Source organism: Clytia hemisphaerica, unplaced genomic scaffold, assembly GCF_902728285.1.
Source record: "Clytia hemisphaerica strain Z4C2 unplaced genomic scaffold, Clytia hemisphaerica genome assembly, whole genome shotgun sequence".
Classification (NCBI taxonomy): Eukaryota; Metazoa; Cnidaria; class Hydrozoa; order Leptothecata; family Clytiidae; genus Clytia; species Clytia hemisphaerica.
The window spans coordinates 270276-289559 of NW_027103967.1; the positions used below are offsets into that span (position 1 = coordinate 270276).

The 19284-nt window shown below is 34.3% G+C and overlaps 1 protein-coding gene and 1 long non-coding RNA gene across 3 annotated transcripts; both read left to right on the forward strand.

Annotated features, from left to right (window-relative positions):
- The first annotated feature begins 2683 nt into the window (after positions 1–2683).
- On the forward strand, positions 2684–6985 carry LOC136810373 (uncharacterized). Its single transcript, XR_010847098.1, has 4 exons — positions 2684–3181; positions 5181–5357; positions 5795–5895; positions 6719–6985. It is a non-coding gene; the product is annotated as an uncharacterized lncRNA (long non-coding RNA).
- Positions 6986–14081: 7096 nt separating this feature from the next.
- LOC136810374 (pol-RFamide neuropeptides-like) lies at positions 14082–18754 on the forward strand. 2 transcript variants are annotated; one of them, XM_067066929.1, is made up of 3 exons: positions 14082–14224; positions 16752–16951; positions 17422–18754. In XM_067066929.1, exons 2-3 carry the CDS (start codon positions 16789–16791, stop codon positions 18237–18239), a joined length of 981 nt encoding a protein of 326 aa, XP_066923030.1. In that variant the 5' UTR covers positions 14082–14224; positions 16752–16788; the 3' UTR covers positions 18240–18754. The 2 variants fall into 2 exon arrangements, with proteins under 2 accessions (XP_066923030.1, XP_066923031.1); XM_067066930.1 differs by lacking the exon at positions 14082–14224 and adding an exon at positions 16209–16232 and having other exon boundaries at positions 17422–18425.
- The last annotated feature ends 530 nt before the right edge of the window (positions 18755–19284 follow it).

Consider the following 19284-nt stretch of genomic DNA (forward strand, 5'->3'; position numbering starts at 1 on the left):
AATTAAAATGATAATATTTTCTTTTCATCTTTGATTCTTTCTACAATGATTAGATTGACCCATGCGCAATAAAGTTTCTTTACTTGGTCCTCAGAGGTTGATATGTTCTTTGAAAGCAACCTCTGGTACTCAGGCTACTCGTACGCCACGCAGCCTGAAATGATTTTTTTCTTCTGAAAAACAATTTGCATCTCTACAATCAAATCTTAATGAGAAGGAAAATGGTCTTTTGTAGTTCAATTACTTTGAGATAATTAAGACCCCTTGTGAGTAAGCAATTAAGAAATAAAATGAAATTACTGTCACATTAGTCTGCATAATGAACTTGGGTTGACCACATAAAATGGTTTTATAATAAGTATCATTTTGATATTATTAAAGATTGCCAAATGTTGGAGACAGACCACTTTTTGAAATACTGGTTGCTGTTGTTGTAGTTGCTGAAAAAGTTTGAACACTTATGACGATACAAAGAAACATATAGGGCAAAGTGGTTATTGAGTGAAAGGTCGTAGATTTGGTTGTATAATAGAATAAAACAAATTCAATACAAATTTCAATACGTGCAACCACAATGAAGTATTGTATCGTCCTCTTTTTAAATCTACTGGCACTACAATTAACATGGCATTCAGTTGTCGGCAAAACTATTTTTAAAGAAGAAGTAAATGGAGAAGATTTTGACAAATCCGACGATGGAAAAAGGACAAAGCAAGTATCTATGTTGGGTGATCATGAGATGAAACGCTACAATGTGTACTTGGCAATCATTACAGTAAAATTTCACCAGAGACGCTGGAAACGTATGAATGTGTTGAAGCGATTCTTACACAAGTATTTGATGAGTGGTAAAGGAGTTAACAAAGTAGATAACAGAGCTGATTCTCACGTTATTAAAAATAGTTACGACATTGCTACAATAGAGCCTTTTCTACTACAATTATTGGGCCAGAATCAAAGAAAGTTTGTTGAAAACATTGTAAGAGGGTCAGCTGGTTACCCAAATACGAAGATACTTGATCACCTAACAATTTACACTGATGACGGAAGCAAACCAATACAACGAATAAAAAGTTACCCAAAAGCTTTACGTGACAGTGATGCTAAGCACTCGCTTCAGGACAATTCAAAGACAATCACCGACAATGAAATAACTGTTACGAAGAAGCACCATCGAGCAAAACGAGACGCTCTACCGTTCCCTTATCCAAAACCAAAAGGTGGTGGAAATAATAAAAAACCGTCTGCTGATTACGAAGATGGTCATCTCTCACTTAGAGTAAGAAAAGGATTGAAGGTCAATACTGCAACTATTATTTGTACAATTATCGGTGGTGTCATAATGTTAGCTTTGATTTTATTTGTCCTGTACTTTTATTGGAATGACAGTCAAAGATCACTGAAAAGCTTTTTTTGTTGATATAGAAACTTAATATGATATAGATTCAAGTCAGTCAAACATAAAGCTACCTGAAAGACTTTAAAGAATATGATACCCTCTTCTCACAGACCCATGGAAAAACTGGCTGAAGTATCGTCCCCGGTGGAAAAGTATCCTCTGACCCTTGCCCCCACTGAAAATAATCAGATAAACCTCACTGCAAAACGTTGTGATATTTTTCCCATCCACTGAATTTTTCGACTTAAAAACAAAAGAATTGAAATCTCCAGCCATAAAAAATATGGGAAATATCAATCCCCACCGAGTTTCAGTCCAGAATTTTTATATCCCCACTGGCTAAAAAAAATGCAACCGGGTCTGTGAGAAAGGGGGTGTGACATGGTATTCCCTTTTTGTGGATTTAATCCTAAGTAAGTACATCGTAAGTGATAATTAATCAAATAATTTCTCCTCTAAAGATTCACTGGGCGAAATCTTGTCTTTCCATTTTCGAAAGATGTTGAGAAGATCAACTTTCGACAAATTTCCAAAATTTTCGAAAGATGAAGTTTCAAATGTGTTGAAAGATGTTGGAAGCTCATCTTTCGATGTCTTTCGACTTTTAGGAAGATGAACTTCTCTATTTTTCCAAGATTTGGAAAGACGAACTTACAAGTTTGTTGAATTTTGTTGAAAATTCATCTTCCAACAACTTTCTATTTTTCGAAAGACGAACTTCTCTGTATTTCAAAAGTTTTGAAATATGAACTTTCAATTTTTCAAAAAGATGTCGAAAAGTCGTTTATCGACGTCTTTCAACTTTTCGAAAGATGAACTTCTCTTTATTTCAAAAGTTTTGAAATATGAACTTTCAATTTTCAAAAAGATGTCGAAAAGTCGTTTATCGACGTCTTTCAACTTTTCGAAAGATGAACTTCCCTGTATTTCAAAAGTTTCGAAATTTGAACTTTCAATTTTTTAAAAAGATGTCGAAAACTCGTATATCGACGTCTTCCAACTTTTCGAAAGGCGAACTTTTACACTTTTACGTTTAATGTTTAATGTTTAATATTTTTTAAATACACGCTTTTTTATAGGAACAATTTTAAAAGAACACGAGTTTGCTGATTTTAATGGGTTTTAATAGATTTTAAGCCATTTTAATTTCTTAAGGAAAAAAACTAATCGTAAGAACATTTAACCCTAAAAAGCTCGAAAAATTAAGAACAGTCCAGACAGCCCAGCCTCAGCCAAAATTTTCTGGTTCTTCTTATAAAAAAAGCAAAAATTTTGACACTCGTATTTCGACGTCTTTCAACTTCTCGAAAGATGAACTTCTCTTGGTTTTTCCATGTTGCTGAAAGAAGGACGCGCCAAAACGTTTACGAACCAAAGTCCGCACTGATGATTACCGGGGATCAAAAAGACTATTTGAAGCATAATTTCTGACGTTTAAAACACAAGAAGATACTAAAATATCTAAATTTCTTGTAAAATGAAATAGTTCTAAGTGTATTACATACACAGTTTATGGTTAAATACTGTAAATATAATATCCACATCATTGGAAGTACTTTTGCAAACCCCCGGAAAAAAACTTAGAATATTTTCGAATGTTATGATTTATGATTGCCGGCAAAATTTCTTTTTGTAATTTTGAAACTGGATGGAAGCTGTAGAGTGGAAGGCAGTGTGTGTGTGTGTGTGATGAGGAAGACAGCAAACCAAAGCAAAGCCAAAATGCAGTGCAAATGGAAACTTTATTCTAAAGATATGAAATGGGAATCAAAAGATGCTAAGGTGAGCTCCTTTTTATATATTTCTAATTATCAACCACACTTCAATCATACTTTTTGTGTCCAGTCTGCCAGTGCCGCCAGTCTGGACACAAAAAGTATGATTGAAGTGTGGTATGTGTCTGTATGACTATACAGACACATACACATGGCTACACCACAGCTTTTCAAAGCTATGGGTAGTTCAAGTTATAGTCTGTTAACCCCCAGTGGACGATGTGGATTTTCCACAACAATTTACTTTTGAAAAACTTCAGCCCAGGCGCCAGGGGGAGGCACTTAGAGGCAAAGTTGGGTATGTTTCGCTGCTGGTGACAGGGTCCCATTTTTAGGCTCTATGGTAGATTTTAGGCTCCACTCTACCATTTTTGTTTTGATTTAATGTTGTATTTTAATGACCAACCAGCCAGGTCAATCATTCGAGAGCTATGCATGTTAGCCTCCACTGATGCAAGTTGCCCAATCTCACGGTATATGACAGGTTCCCAAAAATTTAGATTTTTGATTATTTTGGACAATCTTCAGGGTGGAAATCAGAAAATCTTTTAATTTTTCATCTACTTTTATTAATTTTTGCCACTTTTCAGGGTGAAAATGGGAAAAATTTTTCATTCTGACTGAGTCTCAATTTTGCCGAAAATTCATATCTGACAGGGTTCACTTTTCAAACTCCAATGGCACATCCCTGTCGGCTGTCTAGATCAGTAGCCCACCCCCTAGGTGACCCGGGGGGGTACTACCCTTGTCGATCGACGGGGGTGCTCCGCTGAGGTTCGAAAAATGGACCCTACGTGGGACTCGAAATTTGCAAAAAAAGTGACCCTGAATGGGACTGAAATTCCTAAATTTTCTCAAATTTTCTACTTTTTCCCCAAATTTTCCAAAAATAGGCACCCTACGAGGGACTGATTTTTCTATTTTGGTGTTTTTGCGACCCTACCTGGGACTCGTGGAGGTTAAAAAAGGTACCCTGACCAGCGGAGCATCCCCGTAACCCATCTTGCCCTAGTACCCCCCCCCCCGGGCTAGGTGAAAGCCTCCTTTTCAAAAGTTTTCCACCAAGGACGTTTTAATACCAATTTTTTATTTATTATAATGTGTAATGTATATACAGGAATTCTTCTTGATAATCAACCAAGTAGGGGGTCAATCAGCTAGTACAAGACATGTCATCTAAGGGGTCTTCGACAAAAAACTTTCCAATTTTTTATCGGCATTGGGCCGATAAGCTTCAGACCCCCTCCCCCCCTTGCTATTATCAGCCAAAATTTTTCAAATCCAACTTTCACATCTTCGCAAGTGAAATCATATACTTTCAGTGGAGTTTGTGCACGAAATCAGAAAGAAATTGGCTGAAAGGATTTTCGTCTCAATACTTGTTTTTTTATCGGTATGTTGTTGGACCCCCCCTCACCCCCTTATCAGCCCAATGCCGATAAAAAATTCGAAAGTTTTTTGTTGAAGATCCCTAAATGCCTTTTCGTAAGAAGCTGGTAACATCATCACCACACATACCACGAGTGGTCCTAAATCCGACGTGGTCTTTCAAAGATACAAACTAAAATGAAAACAATATAGATATTCTGCGCGGATGCATCTGAAGCAAACATATAATTTTTTTCATACCCGTTATTTGGGGGATTGGAATTAAGCAAGGCTGTCAAATTTAGGACCACTCACACTTAGTACTTTCCTTGAAAATAGGTTTTCGACCGTTACAGTGACAGATAAAAAGAATATAATCAGATAAAATAATATTTGGTCCCTTTAGAACCTTTGAATTTTTTCATCTTTCAATAGGAGATTACAACATTTTAGAAAATTTTTTAGATAATAAATTTCTCTGACAACCCGCAAACCGATTTTAAGATTTTTGTAAGGAAATCAAATTCACATAACACACCACCAAGTACCAACTGGTATGATGTCTTGTACTAACTGCTTGACCCCCCTGGACCAAAGCTGGTCACTTTTGTTTTAACTAGTTGTCTTTCCATTTTCAGGAGATAAAATAAAAGTTGGTTGGTTGGAATGCAAGCTGTCAGATCATTTTATTTTGAAAAATTCTTATTCTGACTTCCCTGTTAGAATTGATGAGGATTTTGTCATAACATGGTTGAAGTAAAAAATGATGTTAAATTAAACTCAACGTGGAATATCAAATGATAACATAGCTGAAGGTAGGCCTTTTAGACATATATAGTTTTTTAGTCTAAAAACAAAGAAATGTTGACGTTTTTGTTTTCGCTATGGAACTGAAAAAGATGACATGATTAAATGCACATTTTTTAATAAGCAACTCCAATTTTCTGGTCAGGCCTAGGGTTACTTAGCATTCTGGTCCATTTTCTGAAAAAATTGCTTTGAATACCCTTAATATTATACCATATTTATGTGTATTGGGTCAAAGGGCTATACAGTAGTTGGCCATGGTTAGATCATCTAAAACAGCTGTCACTTTTCGAGATAGTGGAAAATAATTGACAAATTTGAGGCCTCAAGCCTTAGCAGCCTGATTGCTTATAAAAAATGTGTAGAACAGAGAAATTACTTTTTAAACTCTGAGGTGGCAAGCTTTACAGTGTGTCAAATTTTCATAAAACTTTCATGTTTATAGGATACATTGAATGTGTGTCGACATTGAGCCATTGAAGTTTTGGGGATTTCATTGAAAATAGATTCATTTTATCCATTGAACAAGGAACAAAATACAACATGGTAAGTATTTTTTGTAATATAATCCAGTAATACAAGACTATTGATGATACTATTCCATTGTACATCAAAGGAAGCTAAAATTTTGTTACAGTACACAAAGTCTTGACCTAAGCAGACCTAACATAGTGGGAACCCCCCCTAACTTTAGGGGGGGTTGGAGGTTTTCAGAAAAATTTAAGCAGGTGGGGGTTAGCCTGCTCACAAATCTTAGGTGGGGGTTACCCTATACAGGTGGGGGTGACTTTTTTCAGGTGGGGGTTGGAGAGTTTATTTACTAGTTTTCTTATTTTGACTCAAAAACTTTCTTTCAACCCTGCTCATCATAAACATATACATTGACAGTAAAAATCTATTTCTTCCCAAGTCTAATAATTATAACAAAAGATGTATGAAGTATAAAAAGCATAGAAATTATTTTCAAGTGATTAACCTTGCTTACCCTCAAAATTTTTAAAACAGTCAAAAACCTTTTTCAGGTGGGGGTTGGAAACTTTTCAGAATTTAGGTGGGGGTGGTCCAAGAAGGTGGGGGTTGGGTCGGTAGCATTTTTCAGGTGGGGGTTACCCTATGCAGGTGGGGGTGACTTTATTCAGGTGGGGGTTGGAGGGGTGCTGCCCACTATGCCTAAGTTCAAAATATTTTTGAAAATAGGTTTTTAGAAATAGAAACAATCTGAATAATTTGTCTTACTAAAGGGTCTTTCTACTATAGTCTACTGAAAGCTGTAAATAACTTATCAACAATTTTACAAACCTCTTTTAGTTATACACCATTTTGTATGCCTGGATTTCAATACTGATTCAATTTCTATTTGTTTTATTAGGGTCATGACGTAAGGACAGTTACTGGCTGATTTTGAAATGCACTTGAAAAACGATGCTGCAAAACGAAAATGTATGTTGCTGCCATGTAATCAAGATATTTATATGCTTCATGTGGTAGTTCGTTTCAACTTCGAAAATAATAACTTGGTAATATTTTCATTGCAATAATCGGTTGCTGAATGATAGAAGCTATTCTTGTACTCTTTAATGCTTAATTGTAAGATTCAATCTGTACCATCTTCAAGGGATTGACAATACTGTACCATCACGTGCGTGTTGTATAGCACAATAACCTCAGTCTAATAAGTGAACAACTAAACTGAGGACTGGAGTGAGATTGTGGGTCATAATTTTGGAAAATATCACCGTAATATAATTTTATGATTTTTTTCTGAAAAGGGCTTAAAAACCTTCATTTTCGACTACTCTAGGTCCCAAGTATATTATAAATTATGATAAAATATTGCAAAATCTAATAAAAGTGGGGGTCTGAATAACAAGGTGGAGTTTAAAAGTTTTCGGTCTGGTTCAGATTTATGCTTCTTTTACTGTGTAGATTTTTCGTTGGATAATGTGTTTAAGGTTTGAAAATATTCTTCAAAAGCATTCAAAAATATCCCAGAATATGTTAAATTGAGAAAATGGAGAGACTTTTGGTTTACCCCTGAAATTAATTTTGTCAAAATGTCGGAGTCCACAATTTTTTAAAAAAAAATACAAAGTAGGTGGGACGTTTATTCAGACTAGGGCATTTTGGGAAAATCATCTTAATATCAGTTTTTAATAATGACTTGTACTTTATGGTTTTTCTACCCTCCCCTATAATTGTGCACAAAAGAATTTATTTGGGATAGCTTCCATTATTCATAGTGTCATCTTTTTAGAGTGATTTGCATAATTTTTTAATTTATTTAACAGTATTTTTATATTTTTCATATTCTTATAGAAATTTCAATGTATCCTTTAATGTCCTTTGAAGCCCTATGGCCAATCTATTCCTTGATATGGACTAAGTTTCTAAAAACTTATAATTTAGATTAGTTATTATATTATTGAAAATGAAATTAGATCATAGAAATTACACGTATTTTTTATAAGAACCAGTAAATTTCTTGCTCAGGCCGGGCTGTTCTTAATTTTTGCAATTTTTCAGGCTTAAATGTTCTTATGATGTTCTTAGCCGCTTAGTTTCTTTACTTAAAAATCAGTTAAAATCTGTTGAAATTAGTGTTTTAATAATTTCTGAAAGCTGAGGCTCAGATTGTTCTTAATTGTTTTTAAGTTTTGGCCAAATTTCAGCCTCGTGTTCTAATAAAATTGTTCTTATACAAAACGTGTAATTTGTCATTCAGAATTATTTTATTTAGACTACTTAATTTTTTAGCAAAAAGTCATCACTACCGTACTATTTTGTTTCATATTTTCTGTTTTCTATGCTTTGTAAATATATGAATTGTTCGTTTTAATGTCACAGAAAAAATTTATCCGCACATAAACACAAATTATTTAAAAGATCTCTCATTTACTTTTGAAGACTTGTTAATGAAAGATTTCGAAAAAAGCAAAATCATCTTCCAAAGTATTTAGAAAGTTTCGGAATATGAAATTTCAACATATTAGGAAGTTAGGAATTTAATTTTTCAAGCCTGTTTGAAAGTTTGAGAATGTGGTCTTTCAACTTTTTGGAAAGTTTGAGAAGACGATCTGGTCGAAAGATGTTGGAAGGTAAGGTGCACAACTTCCCAATCCTTGTTGAAAGACCAACTTTAAAACCTGTCGAAAGATGTCAGAATATGAAATTTCAACATATTAGGAAGTTGGGAATTTCATTTTCCCAGCCTGTTTGAAAGTTTGAGAAGGTCGTCTTTCAACTTTTTTGGAAAGATGGGAAGATGATCTGGTCGAAAGATGTTGAAAGGTAAGGTGCACATCTTTCCAATTTTTGTTGAAAGACCAACTTTCAACTCTGTCGAAAGGTGTGGAAATGTGACCTTCCTACATCTTTCCGACGATTTGAAAGACATTATTTCGCCCAGTGATTGTAATTATTATTGAACGACTCTAGCACAAGTTTGTTTTGTGTTTTAAATTTCTGTTTTTGATTTGTAAATAATACTTTTTCCGAATTTTGTATTTCATTTTTACGATTTATCAGTGTTTCTTGAAACGTATTTGGACTCTCTGTCCCCATCGCTATTATAGGGCTAATACACTAACTTGTGATATTTGACTGAAGGTAGAGAGGCGGGTTCTTAGTTTTGCGGTGTGATGGGATTGACCTTTTTTTAGTACGGTATTACGGGATTTGACAAAAAAAAAAGAAAAAGAGACTTGGAAACAGTATTTTAAAATCAGATGATGACGGTATTTAGCCTTACCTTTAGTCAATATTCCGGTATTTTAACTTCTATAAACCGGTGTGACGGTCTTATTATTTTTTTCAATTTTCGGGATTCCGGGATTCAGTAAGAATTTAGTCTGAATCGCAGACCTCTATAGATATACCTCCTATAAGAAACTTTATTTGCTAGAGGATGAGCAGAAGCCTAGCAAGAACTTTGACGGGAAAACGGTATTCCGAACCCCTACAAGAGGCTAGACAGTCTATCATCATATTTCTCTAACACCCTGCCAATAACAATCCAGTTGATAACCGATAAGTATCGACTGACTTCAAATGAGCTTAGCAAAGCTCAAATTGCGGATGTAGAAGAATAAACTCGGTTTACACTAACTTGCGACTCGTTTTGAGGTGCATTTAATCCTTTGACTGGCGTTTTGAAAGTTGAAATATGAAAACCGTAATACAAATTTACAATGAAACCTGACGACGCATTACTTAGTTATTTGCTGTAAAGATAACGTCAGGTCGGTAAGAAATTGGATTATATTTTGTTTCTTTTGTTGTTATGGCAACATTTAGCATCATTACACAAATGAGCCACTTTCTTCTTCAACCAATCATTATTGGAAATGACTATAATTTTTTACTATGGTTACTGCCAAGAAGCTAGTCTACCTTATTTTGCATTTATTCAGGGAGTTATTCTTCATACATCAATTTCGAGATTAGGTGCTTTGTATGAGTGCACGGTAAGGACCTTTATTGTACTTTTCCAAGTTTACTATACAAGACTACAAAAAGTCAAAAAAAAATCTCTGAAGGTCGGGATTTCCCTATTTTCGTTCTTTTTAAGAGTATGAAAACCATGAACAGTAAAGAAATTTCCTCCAAGGGTCAGTTTTTAGGAACCTTGCACATACTCTATATTCCCTGGGCTCAAATCTAAGTACAGTGAGAAGTGAAAAAAATTTTCTTCGAAGAAATTAATCTTTCATAAAAAATTGACAATCATCTTCGATGATATCCGAGACCGCTTACCTCATAATATTTTTGTATTTCATTTATCAATGTAGCCTTTTTTCATTCCAAAGCGTTTTTAATCCCCATCCGCCATCTTTGCTTTAGTTTAAAATAATAACATCTGAAATTCTGTTGTTCTATCTCTGTCGTATTTGATGACTATTTTTTGATCAACAGATCAGTAATGTAGCATCTTTAATGGTAAATTTTATTGGTTTGTCGTTAATACTTACTTCTCAGTGTGTTTTAGACATTAATGATATACCCTTGATAATACATTTGCATTATAAAATTATTGTAAAGGAAAAATCAACAATAAGAAATTTAAACAAGCACAAAATGGCTGGGCTGAAAGAACTTAAAAATAAACAAAGTGCCTCGAATGCCTTCGCAATATTTCAGTGAAATCTTTTTAGAAATCAATGAAAAAGTACATCTAGATAATACTGTGAAAGTTTCAAGCCAGCACCTTCAAAATTTATCGTTCAAACTGACAAGAAAGTTGTCATCATGAATATAGTTCTTATAATTTCGATTTTGGCGAAAAACTATTTTTTCCACAAAATACCCCTAAAATATGTCCAAATTAGTTCAAGTATTCTATTGGGTACAGATTCAAAGATATCTAGCAGTAAAAAAACTTTTTGTGAAGGAAAACAAGAGAAGGATTTCAAAAACTATTTACCATTAATAAACTGAGCATCTTGATGTTCTTATAAAGCTCGGAGACAGAGATAGAACAGCAATTAACTGAGAAGACAATGTGGTACATATTCCAGCCGCGGCTTTCTTATACTATGATATATTTCTATTGCTTTATTGGAAACAATTTTTACTATAGTCAATCTAGAAGGTGAACAATACACCTCTTCGACACTCCTTGGTCAATTTTGATTTTTCTAAGTACCTACACTCATAGTCTTCAACTGGATGTTTGATCTGTAAACAATAGAATTTGCAATTTCCCACTCACCAAGAACAAGAAATCTCCCATTCCAAATGGTATCTATTTATTTATTGTAGATAAATGAGGGCACCCGTACAGGACCGCCTAGGTGCCCCCGTTGTGGTTGAGCTCAATGAGATTTTTCTCCCACTCATCAACCACTTGGTGGTGATGTACACCTTTAGCAAAGGCTAAAATTCGCTCTGAGTCATTAAGACACGGGTGTGATAAATAATGCAAGTGTTCGTTAGATAGTAAGTAGTGGAAATCTTGAACGAATGGATTAACAGAAAAGCGTTCATACAATTCCATACAAAGTTTGCGAGGAAACTTTTTAAGCAAGTCATTTTAGAGTTTATAAACAAGCTCTTTTTAAAGTTATAAATTCTCAGCATGAAACTTCGAAGGTTCATCAATTCCTATAATAGTCTTTTTATTTTGTATAAAACTTGAGGATTTTAAACTAACGAGATGACTGCAAAAGAGTTGGTGAAGCTCATTTTCTTTTTTTAATAGAAATTTGTTAAAACTATATGAAATAGATCAAAATAAAAAAAAAGTTACAAATTACATCCTTTCCTATCCTATGCTGCGAGAAATTCCTTGAATATTTGACAATACTATTCTGAAATTTTGAGAGGTGAATACTTCTTGGCGTGACAAGTAATAGCATATTGCTGACAAGAGTGCCACGAATAGGAGCAACAAAACGAAGTAAGCTGACTTAAACAAAATTGGGGAAAGTCGATTGACGACGTGCTAAATCGAAAATTTTGCTTAAAGATTCAATTTAACGTTTTTATCTTCATAGCGTGTTTTCTCTAATTTATGAAATTTAAGTATTGTCATGTATTTTACTGCAGCGTATCATAGATAGGTGTTATGATTTTACCCTCCTTTGGGTCAGGTAGAATTCGTTCCATTCAACAGGGCCTATATGGTTTGGTCAAACCTGATTAAACATTTGCGGGAAATTATAAACCCTGTCTCAGTGTCTGGTGGAACTTTCTAAGTTTGGAATATGAAAACTTCTATCAAAATTTCAATTGAATGGAAAAGCTATTGTTTATAACTCTATTTGGATGGTTTTAAAGATGATAGGACACTTTCCAAGTGGGGTCAACATTCCAGGTTTTTTTTATCGGGACAATTTTTGGTTATTTTTTCCGGTGAGCGGAAGTCCATCGCATTGAGTTTCAAGCCCGAAGGGTTAGAGGTCAATCTCTTTGGTAGGATTTGAAGCCAACAAATCCTACCAAAGTTGCGCGGCCTTGAGCGACCCGCCTGGTTTTTACACAAATGACAGATTGAAACTAAAATTTACCGCTTAATTTTGAAAAATATATCACTCGAAAACAAAGGAATTGCTAGATTCAATCCGTCATAAAAAATACGGCGCATATTTTAAGGCTTCAATTTTTCTTGCCTGAGAAAGGTTAGAGATTGACCTCTAGCCCTTCGGGCTTGAAACTCAATGGTCCACCGGGCCTGTGACGGGGTGTAACCGGGTGTAAGTAGAGCCCTGTCTCGATTACGCTGGTATAAAACATTTAAAATTAGACTATTTAAATCTAGACAGACAGTCCACAAACTGATTTGTTCTCAGAAATATTGAAGAATGAAGAAATATTTTCACTTTTGTATTCCTTTTTAATATACTATTAGCCGAAATTGAAATGCGCCTATCTTTACTTTAAGCGAAGTCTATCTGGGAAGAACTTTTTTCATTTGAGATGATAATTGCCTAGAATTAACAGCATTTAAAATACACCTTAAAAATACGATTGCATTCGAATATGAATATTAATTGTTATCGCTTTAATCTCTACATATAGGAAACGCCCATTAAATAAGGTAAAACTTTCTTAAATTGATGTTCGAAATAAAATTGAACTTCAATCTGATTGGTGAGAAGTTATTTGGAATTTTTGAGAACATTTTTTTGAAATCGAGACATTGAGGCATATTATGAAAATGAGGGGCTGAGAACTAATTTCACGCAAAAAATTTCCTATTATTATTTGAAAAGACGTTCAAATAAAACTTCAAAAGCCAAAAAATGAAAAAATTACAAGAAAGGATGTGAAAAATCATAATTAAAAAAGGCATGAAAATGATAATGTGACCTTTTAAAAAAATGGGTCGGGAAAACGAAAATTCCAATTGTTTGCATATGAGGAAATAGAGATTCATCAGATATCAAAGTCTAAATTATTGTCCCAAAATTTCTTTTTCCGGGCCCGAAGGAATTATATCTCATAAGCCTGCTGACGATTTGAAGAAAGAATATTAAAGGTATTGTTTGAGAAAAAGTATCATTTAATTCTTGAAAACAAAAACCGTGATATTTTTCATTTGTAAAAGAAACACAGACCGGAGTTGAAAGATGAGTAATATTTTCCCCTGGTTGATCTTTTTTGCAGGCATAGTCGACAATCTTTTAAAATTAGTCTTCCTTTTTGATTTAGCTTTTTTTTTGAAAGGAAATATCAAAGTAAGTTGATTAACTTGAATTGATTCCCTAAACAAAAATACTAAAGAAGTAAAAATCGAACCGCGTATAATAGGAATTATTTTCGATAAAAAAGAAAATATCGCCCCTACTTATTTTCATACCCTATTGTGACGTTTGGTTGAAATCGCGAAAAAAAAGAAGAATAGCCCCAACTAATTAATTCGATCAAAAGGCATCAATTAACTTAGTGAAATGTTTTTCGCTTTATTTTTACAAAACATCAAAACAAAAATTAATAGAAATACTAAATTAAGAAATATTATAGAAAAATATGTAGAATAGAAAATGAAGAAAAAAAAGAGACTTCCAATTTTCCAAAAGAAAGTAGCAAAAAAGTCCAGCAACAATGAAAAGTTCAAAAAGTCGAAAAAAAAATTAATCAAAGAAGATTTCACCTCCCTATGAAATAATTCCTCCCCTGACAAAAAATTATTCCTTTTCTTCTTTCCTTTCCCCTCTAAGGCCTTCTTTTGTAGCATTGTTTCCGTTACACAAAGTCGGGTACTGTTTATATAATAACATTTGGTCCTACCCTAGTACATCAATAGAGAGGACGATTCAACGCAACGACACTGAACCCAGCCCAAGAAAGATTGACCAAGGCTACCCAAACGAAACAAGGGTGAATTACAGAAAAGTGGTTACAAGAAAGGTGCAGGCACCTATCATTGATAAAACAGGTAATTTCTTTACTCCTTTTGATAAATATACCTTATTTCACAATGCTGGTCAAATAATTACCGGAAAATAAATTTGATTCAAATACACACTACTGCTTGATTTATAAACGTAGTTTACTAAAAAATTCTTGGTATAGTTGTAATAAAGTACTGCTCCGCTTAAATACGTTTCGCTTTGCGGTAAACTTACTTCAAATGAACAAATTTTCGCGAGAACCAATTTTTGTGGGAACCAATTTTTCGGAACTAATTTTCGCAGTTGTCACCCCCTTTTTGCCGAATTTCTTTCATATTCCTGGGTTTTTTTGAGGATTTTTAGTAGGAATCGTATTTCGCGGAACTAACTTTCGCGGAAGACACCCAAAACAGCGAAAATTAGTTCCCCTTCAGGTAATCAATGATAAGTTTGACCAAGACAGGTTATTATTCGAAAACAGTCTGTAAATTAGTATACGCTAGTAAATCAACAAGAAAGCATTTCGGAAATAGATCATCGGCAGCATGTGGTTCAGGAGGAATTTTGAAGCATCTGAAAAGTTTAGGTAATATGAAATCTTCTGTGACTTACTTGTTCTGTATTTTCAGCCTTTATTTCATACCCTGAGTATCAGAGGTTGAGTTTTCAAAGAACATATCAACCTCTGAAGACCAATGTCAACTTTGAACTTAATCCAAGATCTTGGATTGTTGTCATGGTTATTTTTCTCTGCGTTGATTGCGCGCTAAATAGAATCTCGATTGGTCGGCACATGTCGATATTTGATTTTGGCATGTACTTTTCACGCTAGATAACGCATGCTCTCAATTTAAAATTTACTGTGGTATAAGTTTAAGTTTGGTGGAATATTTGGCTATTTGACAAAAATGAGTTGGTTTTATAGAACAAGAAGGGAATTACCAAGACTATTCTTTGCACACATGTCCCATCAAAATAATTTCTCAACGGAATTTAGGGACTGCTTAGCTCGTCAAGTTTGCGATTTTCCTATGGGAAAAAATTCGGTTGAAGGTTTATGAGAAGAAAATTCGAAAATTGGATTGATAAAAAAGTTTTTTATAGAAATGATGCAACGAAAAGGTTGGACCTTAAGGATATTTTCAAAATTCAAAATTTTTTTTAATTCCGGGGGTAAAGAAGGATCAGGGGTAAAATGGGATACGAAAAAAGGGGCTGAAAATTGTAATTTGCTGCAGGTGTAGAAAAAGTCAAAAATTGAAAAACATTGATTGACTTTCCTATTTCTTATTCAACTAGGGGAAACTTTTTTAAGCAATTAATGAAATTAGCTTAAATCAAAGAAAAAGAAACAAAAAGGCTTTAGAAAAATCTTCTTCCAGGATTATCTAGTTTCTCTTTAAAAATATTCTTTGGAAATTGCCTTCCATTGAAAACAATAGAAATTTCGGCTAATTAATTATGTATGAAATTAATTTTTAGTAATATTTCTTTACAATCTTTTGTTGTTATTATTTTGCTACTTTATTTATTGTGTGGTTCATTTTCATCACACCCATAACGGAAAGAGGGATTCAAATACCCCCAGTATGACTGCGAACTTCATCAAATATATCAAGGCACGTATTTAAAAAAAATTCTTTAAAGCCAAAAGGGTATAAAATATCTGAAAACAGATCTAAAGCAAGAAGTATTATCAACTTATTTGGGCTACCAACGTAAGCAAGTCTTGATCTGTGGTTAAAGTTTTAGTTGCACATAAGTTGTGGCGTGAACATGGAGAGTTCCATTTCTAGCACTGTAAGTTTTAAAGAAAGAAAATATCGCAACATGAGTACTACTTAAAGTTTATATTACTTGAATTAGTCTTCTAATATTTGAACTGATTTTAGATTTTTATAAGAAGGAAGTAAATTGGTAACATAAGTTTTAGACGAAGAATATTTATCGTCAGAATGATAGACAAGACAAAAAATAGTTACGCACAAGTGTGAAATGTATGACAAATTTTAAAGATGGAGGAAAGAGAGGGAAGAAAGTCATTAGTATAAGGTACTACATTATTTTGTAAAACTTCTAAATGGTCTTAAAAAATTTGTGCCTCAATGTAAGATCAAGTTTCTAAAAGGCCGAGTAAAATAATATTTTGGTGATTATTAAACATTTCTAAATTTTTCATTTTGCGTCTGTTTATTCTAGAATTTTCGAGAGTGTAACAAACTATTGAAAAGGACGAAAGTTTCTAATATATGTGTCCGTTTTTGTTTGTTTTCAAAGTTGTGTGAAAACCAAAGGGCAACTTAAAGAAAGTATAAAAACGCCGCAATATTCATCAAAATTTAACCGTTGTCTAGTTCTAGAAAGTTTTGATGCTTTTAGATTTACGAGGCAATTTGATCTTTCAAAGATCGTTTTTCAGTCGCATTCATTTAGTACAGACTTCTAGTTGATTGCAATTCGTTTCATATATTGGCGCCTGAAAATCATTTCATCAAGTACCTGATAAGTGAAGCCAATCAACCCATCAATCACAAGAACCAAAAATCAAAACTCTCCTTTCCTTTTCTATAGGTAAAACCATCAAATCAAGAAAGAACACAACATAAAAATGGAATTGAAATATTTTCTGGCATCCTCCATATTTGTCATCATTGCCATCCAGCTGGCATCATGCTCATCCAAAGCTGAAGAATACAAACAGATGAAAAAGGAAGTGGACGGACTTCTTAAAGAAATCGTCAGTCAAGAAAACGCCAAACAACACACATCAGGTTTGTTCATTTTTCAAGCTCGAACCATTTCTCTTTGTTCGCTTTTAGATAATTCAGGTAACACTCAAGAAAAATTTTACCATGTCCATCAGTAAATCGAAATAAGTGCAAGTGGCTCTGGATATAAGATTGTCTTTTGTCAATCCCTATCGAAAATTATTTTCAACATATATGAATAATGAGACATGAGTTTCTGCCCGCATAATAGTTTTGATCGATTGTTGGGGAAATATCAAAACTCTTTCTTGAATGATACGTCACCGAGAGCTTCCAATATTTTTTATCTAATAACCCCACTTCCATACGACATTGTTTCAATTCCTATCAAAAGTTATTTAGGTGTTTGTTGCCTTTACGTTTTGCAGCAGTTCGGAAAGAACAGTATCGAGAGTGGTAGCTGAAAAATTTAGCTGAAGATATAGTTCAGGACCCTGAATTTGAAATATAAGAAACTCTCTTTTCTATTTCAGAAAAGAAATCCAGTCAATGGCTGAATGGAAGATTTGGAAAGAGACAACTGGTATCAGGTAGATTTGGCCGTGAGTTGAAACAATGGTTGAACGGTCGTTTCGGGCGTGAAGCAACGGAACAGTGGTTGAACGGTAGATTCGGTAAACGTGAAGCTGATCAATGGTTGAATGGAAGATTCGGTCGTGAAGTTGAGCAATGGCTGAACGGACGATTTGGCCGCGATGCTGCAGAACAATGGCTTAACGGACGCTTTGGTAAGAGATCTGCCAATCAATGGTTAAATGGCCGTTTCGGTAAAAGGTCTGCTGACCAGTGGCTTAACGGTCGTTTCGGAAAACGTTCTGCCGACCAATGGCTAAATGGTCGCTTCGGTCGAGAAGCTTCAGCTGATCAATGGTTAAATGGTCGTTTTGGACGTGAAGCAGCTGACCAATGGCTTAATGGCAGATTCGGACGAGAGGCAGAAGAACAATGGTTGAACGGCCGTTTCGGACGCGAAGTTGAACAATGGTTAAACGGCCGTTTTGGACGTGAGGCTGGACAATGGTTGAATGGTCGATTTGGACGTGAAATGGGACAATGGCTCAATGGTAGATTCGGTCGTGAGGCTGACCAATGGTTGAATGGACGTTTTGGCAGAGAAGCAGATCAATGGTTAAATGGTCGATTCGGACGTGATGCTGCACCACTTGCTGCTAGATATGGAGACGAACCTGCCCATGTAGAAAGCCAAACAATCGCTTCTCCTGAAGAAGCTAAACCAAAAGTTGTTGCAGCTGTTAAGGTTGTAAAGAAGCCAGTTGCAGTGTCCGAGTAGACACCTCCATGATCAAACTACCAAACTGTCATGAACGATACCCTAAAAATATTTTGAACTTAAAACAGTAGAATCATACTGTAGAAGTCAAATACTGTGGGTAGGATTATGTCCTAAATCTGATGATTGGTTGTACCCAATGAAAAAAAGACTATTATCAAGAAAAATGAGATCACCAATAAAACATGTAGCATTTGTTAATTTTCTAACTTCCTAAAAATGAAGAGTCTTATCGTCTTTGGTACCAGTCTAGTTGATTTTTAAGGGCCTTTTAATAACACCCAGATTAGTTTTTAGATTACTTGCAATTAGGGGTGATTATCTGCTAACTTGAGGCTACGAACGAAAAATATTAAATCCTAAGCTATTATTTAATATGGAGTAAGTTTATTTATGAAAATTTATGAAATGAAAGAAATATAATATACTGAAAGTGTACATTTTTCTCATAAAGTTATGAATAATAAATAATTAGTATAGTTTTAATGAAAAGAGAATAATAAAAATGATTTAAATATTATCATTGATTAAGTGCTCTTTATCAAATCTTCAAGTCTAGTCGTCCTGGTATTGCAAATTCTTTATTTTAAGCAAAAAAACACATCCCTGTCTCACAGCCTCCGTGGAACTTCTTCCTATTGCATGAATGAAAATTTTATCGAAATCCAAACGGGGATAGGTGAGAATGTAGTACTTAGATAAAAAAATCCAATCGGATGGGTTTGGAGTACAATTTTTTTCATTGGACTTCAAATGGGGATAAAAACAAAGTCAATCTAAAGTGGGACTGAGATTGGTGGATATTTTTCCCATCAGGGACAATATTTTAGCCAAATATACCAGTGGGTTGGAAATCCAAACCCAATGGGTCTGTGAACAAATGAAATTGAGCTTCAAAATTTTTCATATTCTCCAACAATTCCCCAGGAACAATGATGGTGAAACATTCAATATTACATTCTACTAATCTACCATGCATTTATCATCTTTTTCTAATCTCTACAACGGTGACAATCTTTTTTAACTTTAGTTAGCGTTCTTTTTA